This window comes from Tiliqua scincoides, chromosome 1 (assembly GCF_035046505.1).
Source record: "Tiliqua scincoides isolate rTilSci1 chromosome 1, rTilSci1.hap2, whole genome shotgun sequence".
In the NCBI taxonomy this organism is placed as follows: domain Eukaryota; kingdom Metazoa; phylum Chordata; class Lepidosauria; order Squamata; family Scincidae; genus Tiliqua; species Tiliqua scincoides.
In genome coordinates this window covers 86220234-86247929 of record NC_089821.1, presented here as the reverse complement: position 1 = coordinate 86247929, position 27696 = coordinate 86220234, and the positions used below count along the sequence as shown (strand labels likewise).

The window sequence follows — 27696 nt, the reverse complement described above, 5'->3', positions numbered from 1 at the left end:
ACAAAATGAATGGCCTTTCCCAAGGCTTGTAATTATTTACTCACCCACCTAATGGGTCCCCTGCCTCTACTCCTTGAGAGCTGCTGCACATTTAACAGGTGCAGTAGCCATGTGTGAATAGGCACGAAAGAATGGCCTTTCCCAAGGCTTATAGGTGGAATTATTTACTCACCCACCTAGGAGGTTCCCTGCCTTTATTCCTCGAGAGCTGCTGCACATTTAACAGGAATAGACACAAAAGTATGACCTTTCCCAAGGCTTGTGGGTGGAATTATTTACTCACCCACCTAATGGGGTCCCCTGCCTTTATTCCTCGAGAGCTGCTGCACATTTAAAAGGTGCAGTAGCCATGTGCAGATAGGCACGAAAGAATGGCCTTTCCCAAGGCTTGTAGGTGGAATTATTTACTCACCCACCTAATGGGTTCCCTGCCTTTATTCCTCGAGAGCTGCTGCACATTTAACAGGTGCAGTAGCCATGTGCGAATAGGCACGAAAGAATGGCCTTTCCCAAGGCTTGTGGGTGGGATTATTTATTCACCCAGCTAATGGGGTCCCTGCCTTTATTCCTTGGGAGCTGCTGCACATTTAACAGGTGCAGTAGCCATGTGCGGATAGGCACGAAAGAATTGCCTTTTCGAAGGCTTGTAGGTGGAATTAATTACTCACCCACCTAATGGGGTCCCCTGCCTTTATCCCTGGGGAGCTGCTGCACATTTAACAGGTGCAGTAGTCATGTGCGGATAGGCATTAAAAGAATGGCCTGTTCGCAAGTTTTGTGGGTGGAATTATTTACTCACCCACCTAATGGGTTCTCAGTCTTTATTCATTGAGAGCTGCTGCACATTTAACAGGTGCAGTAGCCATGTGCGGATAGGCACGAAAGAATTGTCTTTTCGAAGGCTTGTAGGTGGAATTAATTGCTCACCCACCTAATGGGGTCCCCTGCCTTTATCCCTGGGGAGCTGCTGCACATTTAACAGGTGCAGTAGTCATGTGCGGATAGGCATTAAAAGAATGGCCTGTTCGCAAGTTTTGTGGGTGGAATTATTTACTCACCCACCTAATGGGTTCCCAGCCTTTATTCATTGAGAGCTGCTGCACATTTAACAGGTGCAGTAGCCCTGTGCAGATGGGCACAACAGTAATGGCCTTTTCAGGCTTGCGGTTGGAATTATTAAATCAACCACCTAATGGGTTCCCTGTCTCTACTCCTCATAAGGAGAGGGTAGTGCTGCTGCACATTTGCCAGGGGCAGTAGCCCTGTGCAGATAGGCACAACTGAAGGGGCCTTTCCCATGGCTGGCGTTTTGGAACCTTTAACTCACCTACCTGTGGGGTCCCTGCCTTTATTCCTTGAGAGTACGGGGAAGAGTGCGGGCTCCACGTGCAGCGCCAGTGGGCGTGTGCAGCGCCATGTGGGCGCGAGAGTACGGGGAGCAGTGCGGGCTCCATGTGCAGCGCCAGTGGGCGTGTGCAGCGCCATGTGGGCGCGAGAGTACGGGGAGCAGTGCGGGCTCCACGTGCAGCGCCAGTGGGCGTGTGCAGCGCCATGTGGGCGCGAGAGTACGGGGAGCAGTGCGGGCTCCATGTGCAGCGCCAGTGGGCGTGTGCAGCGCCATGTGGGCGCAATGTGTCAGAGCCATGTAGGCTCTGTTGGCAGCGCTTGGTGGGCGTGTGCCGCGCCAGTGTCGGCGTGATTGGTAGGTGGGGTGTCCTGGTAAGGCGGACCAGGTCACTGACTGTGACTGGCCATGGGAGTGAGTATTAGAGCGGAGGAAGGATTCCTCCTTTCTCTTGGCCTGTCCAGTGAGCTTATCTCACAATGTGCTTCTTTTTCCAACAGGTCCGCGAAGGAGCTGCCCAGCCAGGGTCTTGATCTGTGGACACTCCATAGTTTTTTGGGCTCGGAAGCATGCCATGTCATCCAGTTTCGGCTCTCAGCTGGCGCTGGGTGATGTTGCGCACATTGACTGGTTGGCCAAGAGGGGTATGTGTTGGGGCCAATTTTTCCAGGCCTTTTTGGAATACATTGCTATCAACCCCCCTGCCGCAGGTAATCATGGTACACTTGGGCGAAAATGACCTGGGTCAGAGGACGTCCATGTCCTTGAGGCTCCAGGCCTGCAGGATTTTAACTTGTTAGTCCATCAGTTTCCCGGGATCACTATCCTGTGGTCTGACATGCTGCCTAGGCAAGTTTGGCGGTGGGCGAGTGGTGTTAAAAGAATTGACATAGCACGCAAAAGGGTCAACGCTTATCTGGGCAGGGTCGTCACGGAGCTTGGTGGAGCAGCTATCCATCATCCCAGTATTGGTTTTGAGGAGGCTACTCTTTACTGTGGCGATGGAGTTCACCTTTCCCCTATGGGTTATGGGCACTTTCTTTCAAATTTGCAACAAGGCTTGAACCTCTTTTTGGGTGCAGGGAAGACCAAGCACTAGGCTGACCTCCCCTTGTAGCGGTAGAAGTGCGGGGTGGGTAGACAGAAGACCTTCTTGGCGTCCAATCTAAGCCAGCAAGGGCAGGGGTGAACCAGAACCGCTCTTTGGATGCTTGACCGGCTCGGGGAGGCAGGCTGGCTAGCCCCTGGTCTGAACTTTGGGGCCTTGCAGGGGTGACCTGAAGGCAGAGTAGTTTGGCTGGCTTACCCTCTTCGGGCGACAGGGAAAGGCGGGCTTAATAACAATTGAGCTACGCCTGGAGTCGGGTGTACGCCCTATGAGACTGGGGGACGTAGACGGCTAGGGCCGTTTCCCCCATTTAGAACCCCGCACTTAGTTTGGGTATTGTTACCTATTTTGCCTTGTTGCGCTTGTTGTAAGTTAATAAAGTGGCCCATTTAATCCCATACCTGTTGTCGGCTGTATTTATTGGGGAATGCATGGTAATGGCAAATCAAGTTTCACATTGAGATACATACAGCTATTAAGAGACACACTAAAGAATCTCTTCATAGAAAAACACAGTGTAAATGTTGTTACTATGTAGAAAATATCATGGAATATGAGACTGTAGTACCAGCAGCCAGTCCTTAGGCAGCTTTTCTAAGTTGCCATGCAACCTGAGAACGCGTGCAAGGAAAACGCCCTACAGGTAGACCACAGCTGCGATACAAGGACATCTGCAAGAGGGATCTGAAGGCCTTAGGAGTGGACCTCAACAGGTGGGAAACCCTGGCCTCTAAGCAGCCTGCTTCGAGGCAGGCTGTGCAGCATGGCCTCTCTCGGTTTGAAGAGACACTTGGCCAACAGACTGAGGCAAAGAGGCAAAGAAGGAAGGCCCATAGCCAAGGAGACACACCAGGGACAGACTACACTTGCTCCCAGTGTGGGAGGGATTATCACTCCCGAATTGGCCTTTTCAGCCACACTAGACGCTGTTCCAGAAACACCATTCAGAGCGCGATACCATAGTCTCTCGAGACTGAAGGCTGCCAACTACTACATGCAACCTGAGCATAGATTAAGGTCAAATATACAGGGGTCTCTGAATCCATGGATCCTGTATCTGTGGATTCACTTATCCATGGATTGGGTCTGCGGGAGCCCCCAACTAGCATCCCCTCTGGAGGTAAGGGGAGCTCCATTCCCCTTGCCTCTGGAGAGTCCTCTGAGTTCAATAGAGGCTGTGGACATCTGTCTGCGGCCTCTGCCAGACTCAGACTGAGCCTTAGAGGTGAAAAAGTCACTTCTGGTTTTTTGTAAAGCAGGAAGTGACGTTTCTCACCTCTAAGGCTCAATCTGAGCCCAGCAGAGGCTATGGACATACAGCCACAGTCTCTGTTGGTTTCAGAGGACCCTCCAGGCTCATGGACAGCAGAGCTATAGGCGTCCCCTTGTATCCACGGATTCAGGTATCTGTGGGGGGTTCGGGAACAGAACCCCTGCTGATAAGGGGGCATGCCTCTAATCAAATTTGCATTAATGCCTTGTGGGAGGAAAATCTCAGTATAATTAAACTGAAAACTGTTTTTGTTGGGGATTATTGATCTGTTTATGCAGCTGGCATTGCTAAGTCAGTGACAACAATAAGAACCTTTAGCTTTCTTGTTGCTTAATTTTTCTTGTTGCTTAATTGAAGCAGGCCTTTGGAACTGCAACAGAAGGCATCTATCTCCAGACCAAATCAGACAGAAAGCTCTTCAACCTCTTCAGACTGAGAGCAAAGTCCAGCTGAAATGTCTGTGTGACTTCCTCTTTGCCGATGATGCAGCTGTCACCGCCCACTCTGCCAAAGATCTTCAGCAGCTCATGGATCATTTTAGCAAGGCCTGCCAAGACTTTGTACTGACAATGAGCCTGAAGAAAGCACGGGTCAAGGTTCAGGATGTGGACTCACCTCCCTGCATTACAATCTCTGCGCAAGAACTGTCCATGACATTGCGTACCTTGGCTCAAAGATCTCCGACACTCTTTCTCTCAATACTGAGCTAAACAAACGCATTGGTAAAGCAGCTACCACGTTTTCCAGACTCACAAAGAGTGTCTGGTCCAACAAGAAGCTGACAGAACATACCAAGATCCAGGTCTAAAGAGCTTGCATCTTGAGTACACTTCTGTACTGCAGCAAGTCATGGACTCTTCACTCACAAAAGGAGAGGAAACTGAACACTTTCCACATGCGCTGCCTCCGACGCATCCTCGGTATCACCTGGCAGGACAAAGTTCTAAACAACACAGTCCTGGAACAAGCTGGAATCCCTAGCATGTATACACTGCTGAAACAGAGACGCCTGCGTTGGCTTGGTCATGTCGTGAGAATGGGCGATGGCCTGATTCCAGAGGATCTCCTCTATGGAGAACTTGTGCAGGGAAAGCGCCTTACAGGTAGACCACAGCTGCGATACAAGGATATCTGTAAGAGGGATCTGAAGGCCTTAGGGATGGACCTCAACAGATGGGAAACCTTGGCCTCTGAGCGTCCCGCTTGGAGGCAGACTGTGCAGCATGGCCTCTCCCAGTTTGAAGAGGCACTTGCCCAACAGACTGAGGCAAAGAGGCAAAGAAGGAAGGCCCACAGCCAGGGAGACACACCAGGGACAGACTACATTTGCTCCCAGTGTGGAAGGAATTGTCACTCCAGAATCGGCCTCTTCAGCCACACTAGAACCACTTTTCAGAGCGTGATACCGTAGTCTCCCGAGACTGAAGGATACCAATGAATGATGCTTAATTTTGCCTTAAGCGAACAGCTACTGATTTTCATTGGAGCCCTGACTACTTATCCCAAGGATATGTTTTTTTAAGTTTGACCACCCCTCAAAAATAATGTTTTAGTGCTTTGAGATGGTGCACTGTCCCACAGACATATCACGAAGAAAACCTCACTACTATTGGGATGTGTGGACAGAACATCGACCATGAAACGATCACACTAGTAATCTCTCACCACAAGGGTGACCAGATGCTCTTCTAGGACTCTACTACCAAACTTATAATAGTTGTGCAGAAGATCATAACAAGCTGTATGACAAACAGGGGGATTGTTGAGTTTTGGAATGTAATTTACCCAGATGAAAAAGAATAGGGCAGCATGTTTCAGATGTTATATATTGATTATCATGGGCCAGAGAATGGAGCAGCTGCACTGAGTTCATCTCTCCTGCCCTGCCTCTAAAGAACTCTGCTCCAAGGCACAGGGAACAAAAGCAGACCTTACAAGAAGGGCTGTTTAGGTGCAAAACCATACCAATTTACCAGCTCTGTACTGGTTGTGGATTGCTTCTGGCTACAACCAAGTGCTGGCCCAGTACTGTTTTTAAACTTCTTAAAATTTGGAATTAAAAAAAAAATTGAAACACAAACATCACTTTCTGCATTTTCAAGTCCACACATTTGTTAAAAAATAAACCAATTTTCAAACTCATCTAGCTATTTATTACAGTTGTCCCATGAGGAGAAATGGATAGATTTATTGTAAATAAATAAGTAAATAAAAACATTATTTCCTGCTAATAACCCCTGCTAATTGGGTAAGAGGCACTTTTTCAAATGGGTGCTCCTTTTTTTAGCAGGGGGAGAGTAACTGGCCCACCTCACCCCAGCACTGTCTGTTCTAGTGGCTGTCTGCTGGTATTCATTTGCATCTTTTTAGATTGTGAGCCCTTTTGGGACTGGGTGCCATTTAGTTATTTGATTTTTCTCTGTAAACCGCTTTGTGAACTTCTAGTTGAAAAGCGGTATATAAATACTGTTAATAATAATAATAATAATAATAATAATAATAATAATAATAATAATAGTAGTAGTAGTAATTTCATTTGTTGAATAAGGCATGTATATAGATTTTGGTAACAGGGTCTAAAATGATATAGAATTCACAGTTGAAATGCTTATTGTGCTTTATTGTGCTGTTTGTACAATTTTGAATAAAAATTGGGATAAAAACAAATAACATCATAATTTGCTATTTTAATAAAGAAATTTTGGGGAAAAAATCACACACACACCCCCCCGCAAATAAATTCTACTCATAAGTAACTCATCTCTTTGTTTCCTTCTCAGAAGAATTTCCCAAACCTGTCTTCATTTCCCGGCTGGAAGAAGGGAAGAGTGCACTTTTCTAGGAAGAAGAAAAATCAGCAGGTAACTTGCATACACACAGTTTTGTGTATGCATGGGCCAGAGAATGGAGCAGCCAGGCGGGTGCCTGACCTCTGCTGCTTGGTGGTCTCACGGACCCCCTATCCAAAAAGGGCTCACAATCTAAAAGATGTGAAACGTACAGCTACCTCTTCAAAGGACACTGGGTCCTGGAAGGAGAAAACAGTTATTTGCTCACAAATAATTTCCCGACAACACCCCCTGCCCCTTTTTATTTACAGCCTGAAAGAAGAAATTAAGGTGAGAGGAACCAGGTGTTTCTTTGCATATTTTCAGCAGTATTTAACCATTTTGTTTTCTGGGTTTCTCCTTGATTCTTGTGGGACAAATGCCAGCCCTATACAAAGCATGGGGTCCTGAAGGAAAACATTTAGCCTATCATTGAATGAACACATCTGCAGTCTTTATTGCCAAATCTGGGGGGCAGGACCACTTTCCTGTAATTGCAAAGCAGACTTGGAAATGTTGATAGCAGCCTGAATGTCTAGTCACATATCCAAAATGGGACATAGAACTTAATTTAGACTCATTTTCAATATATTTGATGTTCTTACATATTTCTGTCCTCTGGCAGGAATCTGTGGTTTCTATTCCAGGGTAGGAAGAGGGGGCAGCTACTTGCTCTGCAATGTGGCCTCAGGGAGGAGCAGCTGCCAAGAACTAGCAGGAGTGAGTGCTCTGCTGGAATCCTCAGAGCCCCGTGATTCTCTCTGCTCCAGTTGGAGCAGGTAGGAGGCGGCTGAGCATAGCCACTCTGGAAGGACTGACACACCTCAGTGTCACTCAAAGGGCAGCAGACCCAAGACATCTCTTGAGGCTCCTGGGCTGCTGGCAAGTCAAGGCTGAGACCTTGTGATGTATGTACAATGCTTCAGCTTCTTCCTGCCAGCAGAGGCACAAAAGGTCAGCTGGAGCTCAATGGGAAGAAGAGATGGCAGGAGCTCCTGTTGCAAATCAACCTTTTATTATTACTTCTTTTTAATTAATGCCTACTTCATGCCCTTATAAATGCCAGTGCAAATGTTGCTGCCAAGTCTCCAACTTCCACTTGCCCATGGACTGGAGAAGTGAGTGGAAGCAGATTAGAAGTCTAAGGAGCTCCCAGTTATTTTCTCTTGCTATTGTAAGCTACTTTGGGGATCACTTTGATCAAAAAGCATGGTATAAATCTATAAATAAATACAATAATTGGTATAAGAAGAAATCTTTGTTAGAAACACACACACACACACACACACACAAATCCAACTTTCATAGGAAAAATTATCCCTGGTTGTGAAGCCCTGTTATTTAACCAAGAAAGCAGAGTGCCCCTGATGGGAATCTCCTGTTTAAAGTATGGGCTCCCCACTCTGCTTGCAAGCAATGGAGCAGAGGTGACATTGAAATTAACAATGTTCAGGCTGATAGGCTGTGGTTGAATAAAGCTGTTTTCATCTAATGTTTCACCTACTACTTTGGTAGGCATTTTCGACAAAGCTACAGCAAATAGCATTTCAAACTAACTAGTATAACTGATGTACTGATCTTATAGTCCTAAGTACTTACTGTTCGACTTCAATTTTTAAAGTCCCAGATACTTGTAATTTGAGCACTGGTAACCAAGAGTCATTTACACTCATCTCACCCCAGCAGTGTCTTTTCTAGTGGCTGTCTGCTGGTGTTTTGCATCTTTTAGATTGTGAACCCTTTTGGGATAGGGAGCCATTATTTGCTTTTTCTCTGTAAACCGCTTTGTGAACTTTTGTTGAAAAGCGGTATATAAATACTGAATAATAATAATAATTAATAATAATTTACACTCAATGTCTTCTCTCTCCTGTTCATGTTGTTCCGATGTTTACAAATCTTGATCATCATTGATGTTAGAGGTTTATAAACTTTATTCTACTGTGGCCTATCCTGAAAACTGTTAATTTCAAAGTTCACAAATACCAGCCATGAAAGCCTTAGTATTTATATCAATGAGTAAGGTATTTGAAAATGGTGTTGCTTTTCGCAAATTTTGGTAAATAAAAAAGTCAAAAAGTGATGTTATGTGTTTTTATTTTATCATTTTTTTAAAATTTTACTTGTTAAAGTGTTCAGATACAGTATACATGTGTACTGGGAAGGTGATATAGGTGATATAGTGAGAACAGGTGCTCTGGCATTCCAGAGCTCCTAGTAGGGTGCTGGGGGAAGCAAAGGGGTGCATGGAAAACAGCACAGAAAAAATGCAAGTGACAACTGCTTCAGTACAGGGGGAGGGTTTGGGATGTTGTCTCTACAAAGGAAACAGGTAAAGACTTTTCAACCATAACAGAGACAAAATTCAATCCAAACAGGAATGGACCAACGAATGACAGCAGAATGTCCCAACAGCAAAGGGAGATCTGGAAGCTGCTAGAAACAGCATCACTAGAGAAACGTCCATTCCCAACTTCTTGAAATCATCAATCAAGTAAGTCTACTCTGCAAACATTGGTGTATAAAGTAAGGTATGCCTGCAGAATTACCCCCCAAGAAGGTCCATCTACCTGCTTTTCAGAAGTTGTGCACACTGGACTTCGGGTATATGGATGAGACACTAACAGAAGTTTTCAACCAAAAGATTACATGAGTGGATTTGCAATGTCAGAACTGGGTAAATAATAATATTGTCACCTTCTACCTAGATCTTGTTGCAGAAAGGAACCAAAGACTAAAGCTCTGTTCTTTGTATGGTACAGTGTATCTTTGCCCATGATATCCTTTGGAAGATAGTTCAAGCTCAAGCCCAACATCCAGAAGAGAAAGTTGTGTTTCACTTCAGCTGCCTAGGATGAGAGAGAATAAGGCATAATTTTCACCAAAAAAGACAGAGGGTGTCCAGGCAGCAGAATGCCTGGTAAGTACAGCAGAACATAGGGGCTCCAGAGGAGATGAAAACTGTGGCTGTAGGTCTTCAAATGGAGCAGACAAACTTTGATGAAGAGATGGCATTCCTCTTAGCTGCTGAGGAGACAGACATCTTGGGTGAGTCTGAAACAAGCACCCTACTCAATGGTGTCATCTGGTGTAGCCTGCACTCCCCACACCTCCTAGTAACACCATTGCTCCATTGCGCCTGCAGGGCTCCCCGGGTCAGGGAAAGTGAGAATCGCCCCACTCTCACTTTCCCTGCTTGTGCCCGGCTCCCCACATCCAGGGACAGCTGCTGCAGGGATTGGAGGGTGCACCCCAGTCCCTGCAGCCCGGTCAAAAGGGAACGTGGAGCGATCGCACCCCGCTTCCAGTTTAGCAGAGCAGGGCAGGATCGCTACGCTGTCACCTTCCCTGACCTGGGGAGCCCTGCTGAAGTTTGCGCAGGGCTCCCCGCACCTCTGTGGGGCTGCAGGGGGCTTGGGCAAGTGCACCAAGCCCCTGCAGCCCGCCTGAGCGGTGCGATCCTGGGGATCATGCTGCTGCTTCCTCCCCACCCCCGCAAAGACTTACTGCGGATTCAAACTCCCTGTGAGTTTGAAAACTGCAGATATAGTGCATAGTGTCATCACACGTTCTATTATTAGCCCATTATTGCACATCTATCAAAAAGCAAGCCATGGGAAATGTGCTATACTTCATTAATCTGCAGAACTGGAGGCCATTAGAAAAGATGTTCAATCTTTACAGTTAATGGATAATGCCACCTAGTGGCAAAAACTATATGCTAGAAGTCTGTCCTGATGCTTGGACCAAATTAGGGTGTGTCTGGGTGGCTGTTCCAAGTACTGTGAAGCAGTGCTTTCTCAAGGTGGTTGAAATGGGGATAGTTGGATAAATTCTGCTGTGACTGTGCTACCACATTTGGACTAGAAATCACCGGCACTCATTTTGACATGGTTCCTGCCTGGCTTGCAGGTGTTGGTTGTGCTGGTGTGGTATACCTTCAGCTCACTAAAGAGCTGTCACTGCTGGGATGAGCAGCCATTTGAAGTGCCCTCAACACTCAGATTACTGATTTTTGGGACTCCCCCTAACAACTTAGTTAAGAAGAACAGTTCTTAAATGGTGCTGGCGTTAGTTTAAGGATGAGGTACTTAGGATACTAGGATTAAATGAGATTTTTCACAGTACACATTTGTTCTCCCATAACTTTAAAAATTCAACTTTAACGTGTTCTGCTGTAACTTTAAGATTGAAATCATGTAGAGGAGGATTTGATACTAAAAAAATATTTAGCGAGAAGTGTTATAATTTGAACTTTCTCCTTCCTATCTAGGCTGCCCCCTGCCTTGGAATGGCTCCCTCCATGCCCCCATTCACCTCTCCACTGCCTGGCACTCATCCGGAGCTCCGGGTGGCAGTCTGCTCTCTGCTGGCCAGCGCTGGCTCAGTGGAGACTGTTGCACATTATGGCTTGTTTGCAACAGTGCTCGCCAGTGCTGCACCAATGCACATTGCTCAGGAACAGACCCTGGGTTAGTACCCATGTGAGATGCCACAGATGAAGATGTGAATAAAATTAATGTAAACTCAAACTATGTGCAGAAAGGAAACAATAAAGAGAAGTCCTGAGTTGGATTCCAGAAAGGTAGTGCAATCTGGCTCATAAGAAAACAACATCTGCCAAATCTTCAGGAGTGTTCTAAAACCTGATTTTAATTCTGTTTTTCTGTCTTGGGACACTATCTTGTGCCAGCTTGTTCAGGTTTTTCTAAAGCTTGCTAATTAAAAAAAAATTTCTCACAGGTACACACCACATGATGTTTTCACATTTAATTAAATGAAAATTAAGTGCTATCTAATCCACTGCAAATTAGACTTTGCAGGTGAATGTTGCCTGCACAAGTGACACCCTCAGTGTTTGTGGCACTTCTTCTGTTATTCTTTTCATATTTTAACTAGTGCAGTGTCAAAAGAAAGAACAAGCAGCCTGACAAAACAAGAAGTACAGAATTTGAAGTAATAAGATGAATGGATAAAGAACTCACGTATTTAAGAACTGATGACGAATGTGGATGCTCCCCTAGTTGCGTGTGCAAATATCATGTAATTCGGTCAACAAAGTCATAATGATGCACCACAAAAAAAGAAGTGTTTATGTACCAGGTTGAACCACATAAGCAAAAGGTGTAGGTATTGCTACATCTGGACTTCAGGCATTAATAGCCCATTGTGCATTATGCTTCATGGGCTGCCTCCTGGTTGCTATGGAAACAGCAGCCTACATGAAAGTTTTCGTATTATTTCTTGTCTGGAGAGATGTTAAAATGTTGACATTATTCTAGCTCTAACGGCTTAGCTATGCAGATCTGTGGATCCAGAAACTCTTCCTTGCATTTCCCATTCTCTAAGTCAGGTGTGTCAAACATAAGACCTTCAGGCCACATGTGGCCTGTGGTATCTTACCCACATGTTAATTGGGCTCCTCCAGGACTGCCCTTTCAGCAGCGCTGCTTCAGCGGAAGCACTGAGAGGGAGATATGGAAGGAGACTTCAGAAGGCAAGGAACCCTGGAGGGGGGGAGACTAAGAAGTGTGAAAGAAGGAGATGCTGTCAAAGTGAGCCCAATTTTCATGAGGATCACCCTTTCAGCAGTGCCACTTCTGCCATGGAATCACTTCGCAGACTACCTCTCTGCCACCAAGCTATAAAGTGACACCTTGGCAGAAGCAGCACTTCTGTAAAGGTGGTCCATGAAATAATTGGGCTGCCTTGCATGATAATTGAACCCTCCTAGCTTGATAATTGGGATCCCCTGTATCTTGAAAATATCAAGATTTGCAAATGTTCTGTCAATTGCAGTTAATGAGTTTCTATGTGAAAAGAAGCAGCTTAGTTCTGGCCATCGTTGGCTTAAGGGTGTCACTTTTGGCCCTCAGCAGGTGCCATTCAGCCTGCAAACTCATTTCAATTTGACAGCCCTGGGTTAGCTTCTCTGTATTCTCCCAAATAGAACCACACTCACCTCATCTCACCTTACAGAGATGTACATGCTGTTCCTGCATCAGAAGTTTTCATATCTCACTCTGTATGTGTAGTGGGATACATTTCAAAGTTCCATTTTGGGTGACATAGAGAAGGCTGGGACATAGTAAATGGAAGTGCCCTGCACTTCCTGTTTTTTGTCCTGCATCCTGTATGTCTGAAGATACTATCTAGGATAAAAATCATCTAAAAAATAGTGATATCTAGGATACCAAATGCCCTATCAAATTATAGCTTGAATGGTCCCCACATAGTCCTACACTTATTGCAGCAATGCACATTAGTGTGCTGAACAGGGATAATTATTCCTGTTTTTGTTTATTCAAATGATTATAAATGACTAGCAATAAACTTGCTGAACCACTCAGTATCATAAAATGCACTAAAGTAGTAAGTGTTCTCTCAGGGAATTGGGCAATGCAGAAAGACAAATAAACTTCATATTCAGGCTTGTGTGATGCAACATTTGGTTTCTCTGACCTGTATAAATGTGCTAACAGAGAACTACCCAAAATATATTCTAGAACAGTGGTTCCCAAAGCTTTTAGCACTGGGACCCACTTTTTGAAATGACATTCGTATTGGGACCCACCTATTTTTTATCTCTGGCAACCCCATTGTCCCTGCTTTCTGAAATTAATCTTCTCTTATTGTGCTGTGCCACAACAGCAAAGGATTCCACCAACTACATTAGAAGACACAATTCTTTTATCATCATTTATTCATTGTGTCTCTGTAGCAGTACCTTAGTCGTAAATAGTTTGAATTCTCTGAATGGGTTTTTTGTGTGATTTTATTTATTTTTTTCACAGGCATGCCCCGGTATCCATGGTGGTTCTGTTTTGGAACCCTCCAGTGCACACTGGAAACCGCAGATACGTGGGCTGTACGCTCCTCACCCTTGACCATCTGGAGGTATCTTGACTTTTGGAGGGTCTTCTGAGCCCCGCAGATGCTGTGTGCACCTGCCCACTAGGAGAAAAAAGTGACTTCTGGTTTTTTGGCAAAACCAGAAGTGATATTTTTATACCTTTTAAAGGCAGTATGAGGGCCGGGGAAACCTCAGATGGAGAAGTCTTCTCCTTGAAGACTCCTAGCAGGGGCAAGCCTATCCCTGATAACTTCTACTAAATGCTCGACTGAATGAAAAAGTTTATTTTATTTATACAGGTATTTATATACCGCCTTTCCTTGGTCGTTAGATTTCTCCTCAGACTTTAATCCAAGGCGGTTTACATAGGCAGGCTGTTCTAAACTCCCGTAGGGATTTTTACAATTGAATAGTTCTAGTTTTTCATAGAACTCCTCCTTCCAGCTGGATTCCTTCCCAGTCTGGCCTCTCTCTGGCCCTTTGCCTCCCATGCTCCACTTGACAGCAACTCCTCTCTGCCACCGAGGGTCAGCTCATCAGTATATCAGCGTGTTGTCAGTTCTCGGTTACTTCCAGTTGTTTCTAACTGGCAGCCTCAGATCTTCAAGCATACAAGGCGGAAGCTCTACCAACTGAGGCAGACCTCCTGCCCTCCTCCAGGTTTCTCCCAATGTTCAGCCAAATCTACCCTCTTAAACCATGGGGCAACAGAGGACAAGTCTTCACTCTCTGTCATGATAACGTATTTTGGGGGGAAAGTTGTGAAGGGATGGAATGGTTGGGTTGTGCAGAAAGGGATACTGTGAGAGATGTCTTACTTTGTCCTGACTTCAGCAACCCAGCTGAACCTATAGAGCAGTGATTTTCAACCTTTTTTTGCGGCACAGTGACAAGGTACTAAAATTGTCAAGGCACACCATCAGTTTTTTTACAATTGACAAGGCAAACTGTACTGCCAGCAGGGGGCTCACATCCCCTCATGGCTCAAAGAATACATGACCCACCCCCAAACTCTCGCAGCACACCTGCAGACCGTTTGCAGCTGACCAGTGTGCCATGGAACAGTAGTTGAAAATGGCTGCTAGAGAGGGAGGAAAGGCTCAGGCAAGATCTTGTGGTGGGGCTGTGTGTTTTTGGGGTGAAGAAATTGAGTTCGTTCCTCATTGTCCACTATGGTGCCAGAGGACAGTGAGGAATAGCATTGATGTCGTACATCCAGGAGGCAAGTCGGGGATGAGAGGAACAGGGAGACATTCTAGAAAAGGAGAAGTTTATGTGGTGGAATGGCAGTCGGGAAAAGCAGTTGGAAGGTTTGGAAGAGCACTTAAAAGAGACAGTTGGAAAAGAATGTGTGTGTGTGGGGTGGGGGGGTTCTGAGGAAAAGCTGCTGAGCAGATGGTTGGGAAGGGCTGAGGTATATGAGAAACATTCCTGAAGACCGTCTGAGTAGTCCCACTGAGGAGCAAACCACCTGTACAGAAAGTGTTATTACTTACTTCCAGGGCCTAGGAGAGGGCGGGTAAAGGGGGTAATTTGTACCTGGGCCCAGGGTCAGAAAGGGGGCCCAAGAGCCAAAAGAGGGGGCCCAGGAAGTTCCTGGGACCTGACATTTTCCTATCTCACCTGAACTTGCTGCCAGTACATAATGCTGGGGCACAACCACATGCATGCAGTGAGTGTTAAACTGCTGCTGCAAGCCATAAACACCAGGCCCAGGAAAGCATCCATGACGCTCCTTAACACAGTGTCAAATCTGGGAGGAAACTGGCCTGCTATAGTAGCTCTTTGGCTTGTGGATCCCATAACCCTGAAGGAGTGTATAGAAGCTCAGGGACCCAGGTATGGAGCTACAGTGGCTGCAGAAGTTCATTTTGATCCATTTGAGTGTGAATCTAATTACCATGGTGCTAATTTTCTGCAATCAATTTTCTATATTTCAAAAATTTTAGAGACTTAGGAGTGTGTTTGATTTTTCATATTACTTTATCTAACTGACAATGCCGCATGGTTGAGCTCCATGCAATAGAGCAATAGACCTGAGCTCCAAAGTCTATTGTGGCTGTAAGCACTCTCTCCTGCCCTATTTTGCCCCCCCCCCATTCTGCCTGCCCCACTGCTCCCCTTCCCCTTTGGGAAGGGGCCAAGAAGAAACTTTGTACCCCCTGCTAAAATTCCTCTCATAAGCCCTGCTTACCTCACTGTACTTACCAAAAGCTAACCTGATAAATCCAGTATTGTAGAAAGTGGCCACAGTAATGTTACCAGTGAAACGGAGGTTTCAGGAGCCCTTTCTCATTACATCCTCTTATATGTAACTAACCTTCAGGTATATGAATATTGCTATTATCCCCCCTTCTGCTTTCTCCACATGAAGTTTGTTCAGCTTTTTCTTGAATGGATTTGTTATGAAATAAACTCCCATTTGGATGAAGCCTAAGGTAACTTCCAAATGGATTATTTTAGTATCAGCCAGTGTATTATTGCTAAGAATATTTATATACTGTTTTTCAACCAAAGTCCTGCCAACCAAGCAGTTCGAAAGCATGTAAAAATGTAAGTAGCTAAATAGGTACCACCTTGGTGGGAAGGTAACGGTGTTCCATGTACTTAGGCGCTTAGTCATGCTGGTCACATGACCACGGAAACTGACTACGGACAACGCTGGCTTTTCGACTTAGAAACGGAGATGAGCACTGCCCTTAGAGTTGGAAATGACTAGCCAGGGAGAACCTTTCAACCAAAGAAGTTCACATAGCAAAATAAATCAATAAATGGTTCCCTGTGCCCCAAAGGCTCACAATCTAAAAAGAAGTGCAGAAGAGACAAAAGCAACAGCTGCTGGAAAAGAAGCCATGCTGGGGTGAAAAGGGTCAGTTATTCTCCCCAGCCCTTAATATAAGATGTCATCACTTTAAAAGGCAACTCTTTGCGCAGTTAGTAAAATGCCTATGTGTATGTGTTGGCTGTGATGGATTGCCATTGCCAGTCTTTTATTTATTTTTTATTTTTCACATTTTTATAGTGCCCCTCCTCCAAGGTCCTCAGGGTGATGTAAATAATTCCTTCTCTCCTTTTGTCCTCTCAACAACTCTGTGACGTAGTTGAGGCTGTGAGGTAGTCACCCATGAAGCTTAGTGGCTGAGTGGGGATTTGAACCTGGTTCTTCCAGGAATAACTCCCAAATGACTGCACCATCCTGACTCTCAGTTATTACTTTTCCACATGCAGTGACGTGCAACTTCAATGTTCCTTGTATACTGCACGGGATATAACATGTTTTAGGAACATAACAAGCTGAATCTCCACCTTTTACCCTTCTTGTGGCCTATTGAATCTGGCTATCTGACTTTCAAGGAGACAGAATTGTAGCCCTAACAATTGACTGCACTTGTGGTTATTGTGCTGTTGTATCACTTTTTTCATTCTTATTTTAGCAAAAGTTCTTCATTAATAAATGTGACAATTTAAATATAGGGAAATACCTAGGGGCCACTGGTGGACAACAAGGTTGTGAACAATCCATAAATAGTGCATGAATAATACATGCTATATATGTTTTAATTCTAAACATTCCTATATGTTTAGAATTGCTGCATTAGAAAGTCCTTTCTTCAATTTTTCTTCTTCTTAACAGCAATATAAACAATGAACAAGGGACACAATCCTCATACATTTACACTTGTCACAAGGTCTTCCCACTAGTTAACCTCTCCCTATCAAACAAAAATTTCATATATTTCTCTGAAAATTTAAAATGTTTAGGTTTTAGCTCAACTCTTAATATTTTTCTAATTCCATTTCTCAATTTAGGAGATTTATATCTGAAAGCTCACCCAAATGTATTTTGAGGATTACTGTTCAGGATTAAGAGATACTGTATTTTATATATTTAAGTCATTGGGATAGTAAGACCTGGCTAAACAAACGGTCCCAAATGGTTACTATAAAAGCATCATTGAACTTCTGCCATTAATGTACATTGCTTACTTATAGCAAACATTCACATGTGTCCCAATTCTGACAATTCAACAAGATGGATTTGAGCAAGTTTATTTTTAAACTCTTTCTTGCACTTCTGCTAACAATCTTCACAAAGCAGAGTCCACAAAGCTTCAAACTGTTGATGTATTTCAGGGTAGTTCAAATTAGTGAAATAAAGCAACATTGCACTGGCTTTTAACAGAGGAAATGGTTCAGGCTATAATAAGCTTTCTGTTTTTTTCTCCTTCTTGCTTGCTTGTCACAGTTCAAACAGTGGGACATCACTTTGATGAGAAGTAACGGGACTGGGAGATGGAGTAGTTTATAAAGGACAAGGCTATAAATTTGGGATGAGCCTATCATAGCCAAAGACAGCTACCATGCTCTTAACTGCAGTGATTCTAGTTCTGATTCTGCAGCATACAGAGCTCAATCCTATGCATGTCTACTCAGAAGTAAGTCCCATTATAGTCAATAGTGCTTACTCCCAGGTAAATGTGGACAGTATTGCAGACATAGTGTGTCAACTATATAAATGTATTGAGGATGGTTAGTTGTGCTATTAGGGAAAGTTTGTTAGCCCCTTGAAAATATACAAAAGGACTAATGCTGATGGCAGACCACCTGAAAAGTATTTTGCTCTGCTGTACAAGCAAGTTGAAACCTAGGCGCAAAGTTACTCCTTGTTCTCTTCTCTTCCCTCAGCAGCAGTGGCACTCGTACCCTTGAAAAGGCAGAGGAAACGCAATGCAAAACTTGGTGCCACTTCTGTTGTCCTCCATGCTATGCTGCTGTCTTGTGCCCTGCTGGAAACCACACAGCCATGGATTTCCATTGGTTTCAGTGGCAATGTAGAACAGCTATTTTTAACCACTGTGCTGTGGCACACTGGTGTGCCACAAATGGTCTTCAGGTGTGCCATGGGAGTTTGGAGGTGGGTCATTTATTAGTAGGGCCTTTGGGGGATGTGAGCCCCCCACCAGCAGCATGGTGTACCTTGTCAATTGTCAAAAGACTGATGGTGTGTCTTGACAATTTTAGTATCTTGTCAATGTGCTGTGAGATGAGAGAGACTGAAAATCACTAATCTAGAACATCATCTCCCTGGTCTTGGAACATACTTGGGCAGGAGGTCTGGTCTAGAGGGTAGAGCCTCTGTTTGCCTGAAGATAACATCCGAAGGTTGCCAGTTCAAGGCCGCTGGCACTGTGAATGGTGAGACCTTGAAGCAGCTGCCGAGCTGAGTTATTCCACCTGCTCTTTGGTGTGAGTGAAGAAGTGTCTTGGCTGCCCTCCATGTGAGAGATGAAGAAGCTGCTTGTCAGGAAACGAGGCCAGAATGTGATACCAGATCAGAAAGATCCATCTGAAATGTTGTGGTTCTTGAAAGATAGAACCTTTCTTCAATTGTAAAAATCCCTACAGGGATTTAGAACAGCCTCCCTATGTAAACCGCCTTGAATAAAGTCTGAGGAGAAATCTGATAACCAAGAAAGGCAGTATATAAATATGTGTATTATTATTATTATTATTACTGGGCTGGTGATCTGTTGTGAAATCCAACTCCCCTCTTCTTCCCTATTCCAACCTGGGCCTTATGCCATCATAGGGCTTTCAGGTACAGACGCTTCCAGGACCCCTACACCTTTGTGGGAAGAGGAATTTTACCAAATATAACTTTCCACTTCCGGCTTTCCATAACCTTCTGCAGGGTAAAGCCGGAAGTGAAGCGTGATTGCTGCGTTTTCACTTTTTAAGACCTGGGGAGTCCTGCAGAAGGTCGCATAGGGCTACCTGCACCCCCGACACGCTGCTGCTGCAGGGACTGGTGAGTGCATCCCAGTCCCTGCAGCCCCCTTAGCAATGTGATCCTGGGGATCGTGTCGCTGCCTTCCCCCGCCCCACCCCTTAAAGGGAAAAGTGGCCAGGGCTCTCCGACTGGGGAGTCGCAACACAGCAGCTTGAAAAGCCCCAAGTTAAACTAACAAACCTATTAAACCTTAGAGCAGTGGTTCCTAAACTGTGAGCCATGGCTCCCCTGGGAGTTGCAGAAACCAGTAGAAACCCTAGGAGCCATGGAATCCTCCCAAAAAACCCATTACCCAATACAATGTATAGGATTGTAGTCCTAATGGGGAGCCATGGCCAGTAGATTGAACCACCAGTCAAAAATATTTAGGAATCACAATGTTTGGGAAAGGGAAGAAATAGGGACAAGGAATTCCAAACAACAAGGCAGGTATAAGGTAAGTACCGACTAGGAAAATCATAAAGCCTGATGATCCTGAAGACCTGGAGCTAAATCAGCAGCAGTAACCCAGGCAAATCTTTTCAGATGTCAAGGCAACAGGACAGAACCTCAAAGACAGGAGCTCTGGGTTGATCACAGTAACCCAGATGGCTGGAGGCAAAGAGTATATCCCCAGGGCAGGGTGAAGACTACTTTTATAGAGCTCCCCTGGAAAGTTCTGGAAGTCTCTCCTTATTTGGTAGGTACTAGCTGTTTAAGCCTTCCCTCAGGTCCTTTCCTATTGCAGTTCTCTCTCTTTACTCTCAGCTCTGCTAACCTCCTCTCAGAAGGATACATTTGCCATTTGTAACTAATGAGAGTTAAAGTTTTTCTTCCAGTCTTTACCACTCTTTTCTCTCAGTTCAGGTCAAAAGGATACATTTGCCATTTGAAACCAATGTGAGCCTCTTGACTTAATCAAGCTGTAATTCCCAACACTTGGTCAACCTCTTAACCATTATGCTTCTTAGGGTGCAATCCTAACCCACTTTCCAGCACCAACATGGGGGCAATGCAACTCTGAGGTAAGGGAATAAATATTTCCTTACTTTGAGGAGGCCTCTGTGAGTGCCACCCAACTGCAGGATGCAGCACATAAATTGGCACTGCTATGCCAGTGGTGGAAAGTTGGTTAGGATTTAGGCCTTAAGTTCTTAATATTCACCTTCATTTTCTTAGGCTGCCCCTCCTATGCACACTTTCCTGAGAGTAAGATTGAATTAAGCAAAACTTACTTCCAAGTAAGCATGTAAAGGCTTATGCCAGTGTTTCTCAAACTGTGGGTTGGGAACCTCTAGGTGGGTAGACAGCCAATTTCAGGTAGGTTCCCATTCATTTCAATATTTTATTTTTAATATATTAGACTTGAGGCTACCATGGTATGTGTCTGCATATGGGGAAATCTTACAGATCTGTACTTTTAACAGGCTCCTATGTATATGCTTTTAACAATGATAGTCAATGGGACTTACTCCTGGGTAAATGTGGGTAGGATTGCAGCCTAGGATTGTTAAAAATTCTCCTGCTTGATGATGTCACTTCTGGTCATGACATCACTTCCAGTGGGTCCCGACAGATTTTCATTCTAAAAAGTGGGTCCTGGTGCTAAACGTTTGAGAACTACTGGCTTATGCTATTAGCCAGCCTCCCCACTTGTTCAATAGTTTGGGCTCCTCCCCCAAACGTTCCTCCCTATAGCTAGGGGTGTATGAAAATATTTTTTCACAGATTTTGTGGTTTGCAAGGCAAAAAGTGGTAATATGTATTTTTATTCCAAGTACTCATTTTTATTCATTTTAAACACTTTCAAAGTGTGCTAGGTAGGTGATATAGGCAATAAAGTGTCAGCAAATGCAGCCATAGTATTATTTCTAACTGGAAAAGTAATCTACTTTAATTTCTGAAAAATATCAAACACCAAAAGGCTATGTTTTGTGTTTTTACTCAGATATTTTAAACACAAAATGGCTGTGCTTTGTTTTTTTATGTGACTGAAAATCACATATAATGACAACAACAAAAAAACCTAATACCTATAGCTGAAAACTCTCTCTACCTATACTCATAGCCTCCTTTTTGCTCAGGATTTCCTTTTCTTCAGGTTGCTGCTTTTTGTAATCTCTTCTGAAGTGATTTTTTTTTTCCATTGCTTGTTTTACTCCATGTCTCTGGGCTCAGAAACACAGTATACTGTTTGCAAACATTCCAAATCACCGCATCAGCTCAGCAATGGAGAGCGAGGGCCCAATCCTTCCCATATTCCAGTGTCAATGCAGCCCCAAGGTAATCGAACAAACATATTCCCTTAGCACAAGGAGGCTTCAGTGACTGTCTCCCCATCCCAGGATGCAGAGCATGCTGTGTTGGCACAGCTGCATCAGTGCTGGAATGTTGGATACAGTATTGGGCCCTTACAAAGCTTCATTTGCTTTTTTTATGTCTACTGCAAAAAGGATATTGATTGCCATACAGGCCTCTCTCTCTCTCTCTCTCTCTCTCTCTCTCTGGACTGGAGGAAGGCTGAAGAGGGGGTGATGCATGTGTCCTGAACAACAGAGGGCTATTTTTCTCCCTAGTACCCTGTGCAGCCCAATCTTGTGCATTCCTACTGCACTGCTAAAATTAGATTGTACAGCACGGGCATACCTCATATCTGCCGTCAAATCAAGTGCTCCCTTCTCTTTAATGCCAAAATAGAGTGGCACAGAAAGCATGCTCTGGGGCCTTGCTCCAATAACCTCTGGCTGTGGTGGGCGAGAACTAAGGCCCCTAGGTACATACGAATAACTAATACATAGTGATTCATTTATAAAAGGAGAAGGGTTGAAATATTTTCTTGCCTCTGCCTTGGAGGGTCTCCTTATTCACATCAGCAATTGCTGCAGCAGCCCGCACATGCCTGGGCATGCCCTCTTCTTATCACAGGGACTGACAGCCCAATCCTATGCATGTCTTCTCAAAAGTAAGCCCCATTGTGTTCAGTGGGAAGAATTGATAGGATTGAAGCCTGAATGTCCTCATTTTCTGCTTTCACTGTGTTATGATCGACCCTGAGACTTCGGTGTGCATACAAATTAAATTGTTGTTGGCATCCTTCAGTCTCGGAAGACTATGGTATCGCGCTCTGAATAGTGGTTCTGGAATAGAGTGTCCTCTCCAGTGTGCGAAGACTGGGTAAAGTAGATATGGAGGATAGACTGTTTTCCATGCAGCAAATCCCCCCTCTCCACATTGCTGAAATGGTCCAATGGAAAGGCAGAGGCCAATACAGTTGGTTCCAGCGACCAGGAGTTGCCAGAACGTGACTGTGTTCAGCCCTGAACTGCCTCAGGGACTCTGGCTCCGGATTTTGCCTCGAGGTTGACTCCTGAAGCCTTTTCCATAACTGGATGTAGCCACAAGGCAGTGGAGGTTTGGGATCAGAGTTTTCCTTCTCTCAGATGAGCTGCCTTCCCAGGCTAACGAGTCCCATCTACCCGGTGGCTGTTTAGTCGCCTCTTAGGACAAGTACAGCCAAACTGAGGGCCTATTCTTATCTCCAGCCCCCAGGGGATAAATTAAATTAGTTAGAGCCCAATCCTATGCATGTCTACTCAGAAGTAAGTGCCGGTATAAATGAGGCTTACTCCCCGGAAAGTCCCCCCTTACTCCCTTGTAAGTCGCAGCCCTGCTGCCAGGGTGCTTGATGGCTTAGCAGTGCTCTCCGAAGGGAGATCAGGCGAGGGTCTGGATCCGAGCCCCTAGAGACCCTCCCCTTGTCTGGGCGGCGCGCTAAGGGCACGAGCCTACTCAGAAGTAACCCCTATTGTGTTCAAAGGACTTACTCTCAGGACAGCGCGGCTAGGCTTGCGGGCGGGAGCGCTGAGCGCGCCGTCCTCCGCACGGGGTGCGGTGGGAGGAGCGAGCGGGGAGGGCGGCCGGTGGCTCCCACCTGCAGTGGAGGGTTGCTCGCTCGCTGCCCGGCCAGCCGCGCGGCTCTTAGGAAGGCGCCTGTCCCCACCCTCCTGGCTGCCTGCTGGTGCTCCCGCTCGGCTCCGCTTCCTGCGCCTTGCAGACCATGGAGGCTTCGGCTGCCTGCGGGGACGAGCTGGGCGAGACCCCCGAGCCCACCATCGTGCAGCCTCCCGGGACCGCTCCCCAGCAGCCAGCCTGCCCCTCCCGGGAGCCGCCGCCAGAGGAGCAGCCGCGCGGCGGGGAGGGCGCGCAGTTCAACGAAGAGTTGGAGGACAGAGGTGAGCCTCCTCTTCAGCCCTGGGCGCCACCCTCTCCCCAGGTAGCCGGGCCTCTTTCACGGCCGCCTTTCCAGTCGCGCTGGTGGCTTAGGCTAAATCCCGAAGTAGAGCCTCAAAGCCTCCCCTTCAGCCACCTCGCTACTACCACCGGGTCCTCTCCGCAGATCCAGCCCTTGCCTTGCCCTGGAGCCACTACAGCTACATACACTCCAGCCACTCCCCTCCATAGGTACCTTAACTCTGCAGGCATCTCAGGACTTTGCTAGCCACTAGGCATTACTTCCCTCCCCCCTTAACCATCACTCTGCAGTGCAGGCATCCCAGGACGTTGCTAGCCACTAGGCGTTACTTCCCTCCCCCCTTAACCATCACTCTGCAGTGCAGGCATCCCAGGACTTTGCTAGCCACTAGGCGTTACTTCTCTCCCCTAAATTCTGCTATGTCACCCTTATAGCTATTCCCTCCTCTTTGCCCTTTTAGGGTCGCCTCATAGGTTTCTTACCATGGCCTCCCATAGCTGCTGGAACTCCTTGCGACCTGCATCGCCCTTTTCTGAATCCTTTCCTGAAACCACCTGCATCTTTCTTAACATGCTTACAGTCGCTTCATCCATCCTTGGTCCTCTGCCACTTGCCGTATCACTCCCGTGGCTCATCTTCTGCACCACATTCTTATTTTTCCGCATAAGGGGGGGGGGAGCCCCAGTGGTTCATTGTCTTATCACCTGCAACATTCTTCCAAAGAACACCCGTTCTGCCCCCCTTTGCTGTTTCTATTGCCCTTATTTATAAAACTGCATCTTCACCTTAAGCAACCTACGCCTATCATGTCAATTAATGGTTGAAGTTGTGTGGGTTTTTTTTAGTATAAATGCCAGACTAAACTACTCCCCCCTTGAAAACACTGCTTTCTGAATGTTGAACCACCCCTATTCAAAATCCAATTTAGAATGCATTCACTGGAAGACAGACAGGCAGCCCCATTCACTGCAAAGAAAGGATGCTGTTTACACACTCCCTACCCCTTCTTAGAGGAAACTGACATTTCGATCCATTGTCTGCCTTGCACAGGCACCTGCCCTGCACGTGCCTATTCACTAGCTTTGTCTACTCAATCTTTCTCTGAACTCCCCCCCCCCCATTCTTCCACTTCATTCCAGTTTCCTCTGAATTCAAACATGGCAAACGTTCTGCCTGCCCTTGGCTCTAGCTTCTTGACCACTGTTCCACAGTTCCTTTTCGGTTTATCAATTGTAAGAAGGAATGCACCATATAATTTGGAAATAATGGAGAATGTCTACCCATGTGAATGGGATTCAAACTCCAGAGTTTGCCATCAGGAATCAAGAGATGCTGATTTCCTTGAAATTCTCCTGTTATCATGCATATTTTACACAGTACAGTGTATCAAACAGTGTCCTGTTGAGATTTATATATATATATATATATGGGAGAAATGAAGGATAGTGCTGAGAAAGGAACAAAGGCCTGGTAAAATGGTAAAGAAGTTGGGGGAGGATGTAAGACAAAGAATGCTAAAGCTTCTTTTTTGCTTTTTGTGAATAACTCTGATTTGTGGTGTTGACTATTTTCAAGGAAAGGTTAGGAATGATTTTACCTTTTGTTCTTTATAGTATCCTCTATATACTTTATATAGTATTCTTTATAGTTCTTTATAGTATCCTCTCCATTTCAAGCTGTTGAGATGCTTTTCAGTGGATTGTCAACAGATTTTTTTGCTTAGATTTGTGATGCAGTTTGTTTTTAATTGTTGCATGAAGTTTTGATGATTTCTTTTTCCATTTTGTTAAAGTTCATACAGTATATGCCCTTGTATTTGGAACAAGAGGATTCATTTTTTAAAAGCCCTCAGAATACAGATATTAATTAAAAACATAAAAATGTGCTACTGGTTAAAGCAGTTTGTATCAAAGATGGACTTGGTAAAGATGCAATCATATGGAAGATTTCTCCACATTAATATAAATTTTTAAAATTATTTCTACAGACAGGTGGAGAAACAATATAATTGGATAAAATCAATCACCCTGTTGTGAGTGTTAAAATATGAATTGATGTTGAAACATTTAGGCTGCAAAGTAAGCATACTTACTTTGGACTAAATCCCACTGTACTCAGTGGGTCTTACTTATGAGTAAGCATGCAGAGAATGAACACAATTTTATTCACAAATGTGAGTGTTTTGAATTATAATGCAACCTTCATTTTTTGGTTTAGTTGAAAATTCAGTTGTCTCTTCATTATTTTGCCAAGCAATATGCTACTGAAGGATTTGGATGCTTGTTTTAGGCAAAATTTGCATACATATTGTAAGTAAAAGGGCTGATGTTGACTGTGATAAAATTAAAATAGATAACATTTGGTAGCTGCATGAATATTTGTGGGCTCTCCCCAAGGACTTCTCATACATGCAAAACAATTCTTTTCAAGTAAAAAGACTGGCCAGTGTTTTACATGATTCAAACATCTTAATTTAACCTAGGTGGAATAGATTTTGGTTGAAAGCAGGGAGAGTATTTAGAAATACAGTAGTGTTTGTATGTCTTTTATTATCTGATAACAACCAACACCTGGTTTTAGAATTGTACTCCCTTTTACCTTACTGTCACCTTTGTGGATCATAGGTATCTGTAGTATAGATTTTGGTACAAATCCTTAAATTGCTATTTTTGTATGAACCCAACAAATGTAAAGGGTCTTTGTCTAGATCTGTCCCTTTGATAATTGAGGTTAACAGTTTTCAGTTTTGTTTCCCTGTAGTTACTAACAATTTGAAATATATATCCAGTGAAAAACAAATAGGAGTTTACTGTTATTTCCAGAAACGGCAGGATGAAAAACACAGATATCTAATATATATCCTATTTTATCTTGGCTAAATGTTGCTGTTGCACTACAGCCTTTAGAAATGAAGCAACAAAAGAATCAAACAATGAATTCAGACAATCACTTCTATTTCCTATCTTTGACAAAACAAGCTCCCAAAATATACCTGTTCTAATTCTTGGATCAATTTTATTATACCTTTATTTGAATCTATAAGTAAGCCATTTCTTGGGTTGTGAATCTAGTTAATCCAGCACCATAAGCATCCTTCCCCACCTTTTTTTGGAGACCTGGTCAGGAATTGCAAAATGTTACTGTAAAGATGCTATGAAACCACTATATATGATTTTTTTATGAATGCAGTGCTCTTCAGCAATCTATTTGTGAATTGCAAGCAGAGCAAAACAATGTTCTGTTGGTTTACTCAAGTACCTGTATTTATTTATAGCCTGTGTAAGGTGGACAGGTTAAGGCCTAAACGTAAAGAATATAGAGGATGAATGCCAGATTTGATTCTGAATGAACACAGCTGCATTTTGTTAAAAGAAATAAAGCAATGCACATTTTTTTTGTTCCCATTTCTCCTATCAGGTTTGCTAGAAAGCAGTACAAGGTTAAAACCTCATGAAGCTCAGAACTACAGAAAGAAGGCACTTTGGGTTTCGTGGGCCTCCATTATTGTCACATTGGCTCTTGCAGTTGCTGCTTTCAGTAAGTATTGGACCTGTTTCAAACCCTTCAGCCTTTGTCTTGGATGCCTTGGATGCTTGAATGTCAAAAATCACAGATGCTGCCGCTCTGTACTTTTATATAGCTGTATTTCAGTTGAATGATTCTGGGGGAAAAAATCTCATGGACTTGCCTGATGCTTATAAATTAATAACAGTTGTGTTTTATTAATGTTGAGGTCAGATAAGGAAAGAGATCCCTGTTAGTCTTTGAAGATATGGAGATGTGTTTTTTCAGAGTAATATAAAAAATTAGACTAGATTCATTTCACCTGAGCAAGTTAAAGATGATTTATTTTCCTCTATTATCTCACTTGGAATACTTAGTGAAGGCAGAACTCAAGCACAAATTAAAGATATGATATTTTACTGGGGTTAATAACTAAACATCCAGCTAATGTTTGGAATGAAACCATTGCCTTTTTGATTGCCTTCTCCTTGGGGAAGATTTAATGATACCCATGTGGATATGGCTTTTCAGTTTGGGTTGTTTAAATAAATTTCTATTTTAAAAAAATCCAATGTAGAAAACAAAGGTAATATTTCTTTAAAAATCAGATGAAACAAGAGGCTTCTTCCTTAGTTGAACTGGAAAGACACTAGCTCAGCACAATGTGAAAATGTTACACACTTGCGGGGTAGTTGCTAGCTTATGAATAATGCACTGTTTTCTTTATTTAACTAGGGCTTGTGATGTGAAATGCAGGGGCTTC

General features: G+C 44.3%; 2 protein-coding genes across 3 annotated transcripts in view; one reads left to right on the top strand and one right to left on the bottom strand.

Moving 5' to 3' along the window:
- The window catches only part of ACMSD (aminocarboxymuconate semialdehyde decarboxylase), a 71520-nt gene extending 47436 nt beyond the window's left edge, over nucleotides 1–24084 (bottom strand). Inside the window, exon 1 of the mRNA XM_066611885.1 lies at nucleotides 23912–24084. Within this exon, the coding sequence (XP_066467982.1) occupies nucleotides 23912–24064 (153 nt within the window). The 5' untranslated portion in view covers nucleotides 24065–24084. The remainder of the gene's footprint in view (nucleotides 1–23911) is intronic.
- The window catches only part of TMEM163 (transmembrane protein 163), a 110857-nt gene continuing 106257 nt past the window's right edge, over nucleotides 23097–27696 (top strand). Inside the window, exons 1-2 of one of the 2 annotated variants that reach the window (XM_066611889.1) lie at nucleotides 23097–23409; nucleotides 26847–26966. In XM_066611889.1, coding sequence (XP_066467986.1) covers nucleotides 23235–23409; nucleotides 26847–26966 — 295 coding nt within the window. In that variant the 5' untranslated portion in view covers nucleotides 23097–23234. The remainder of the gene's footprint in view (nucleotides 23410–26846; nucleotides 26967–27696) is intronic. The other variant, XM_066611888.1, reaches the window with a different exon arrangement.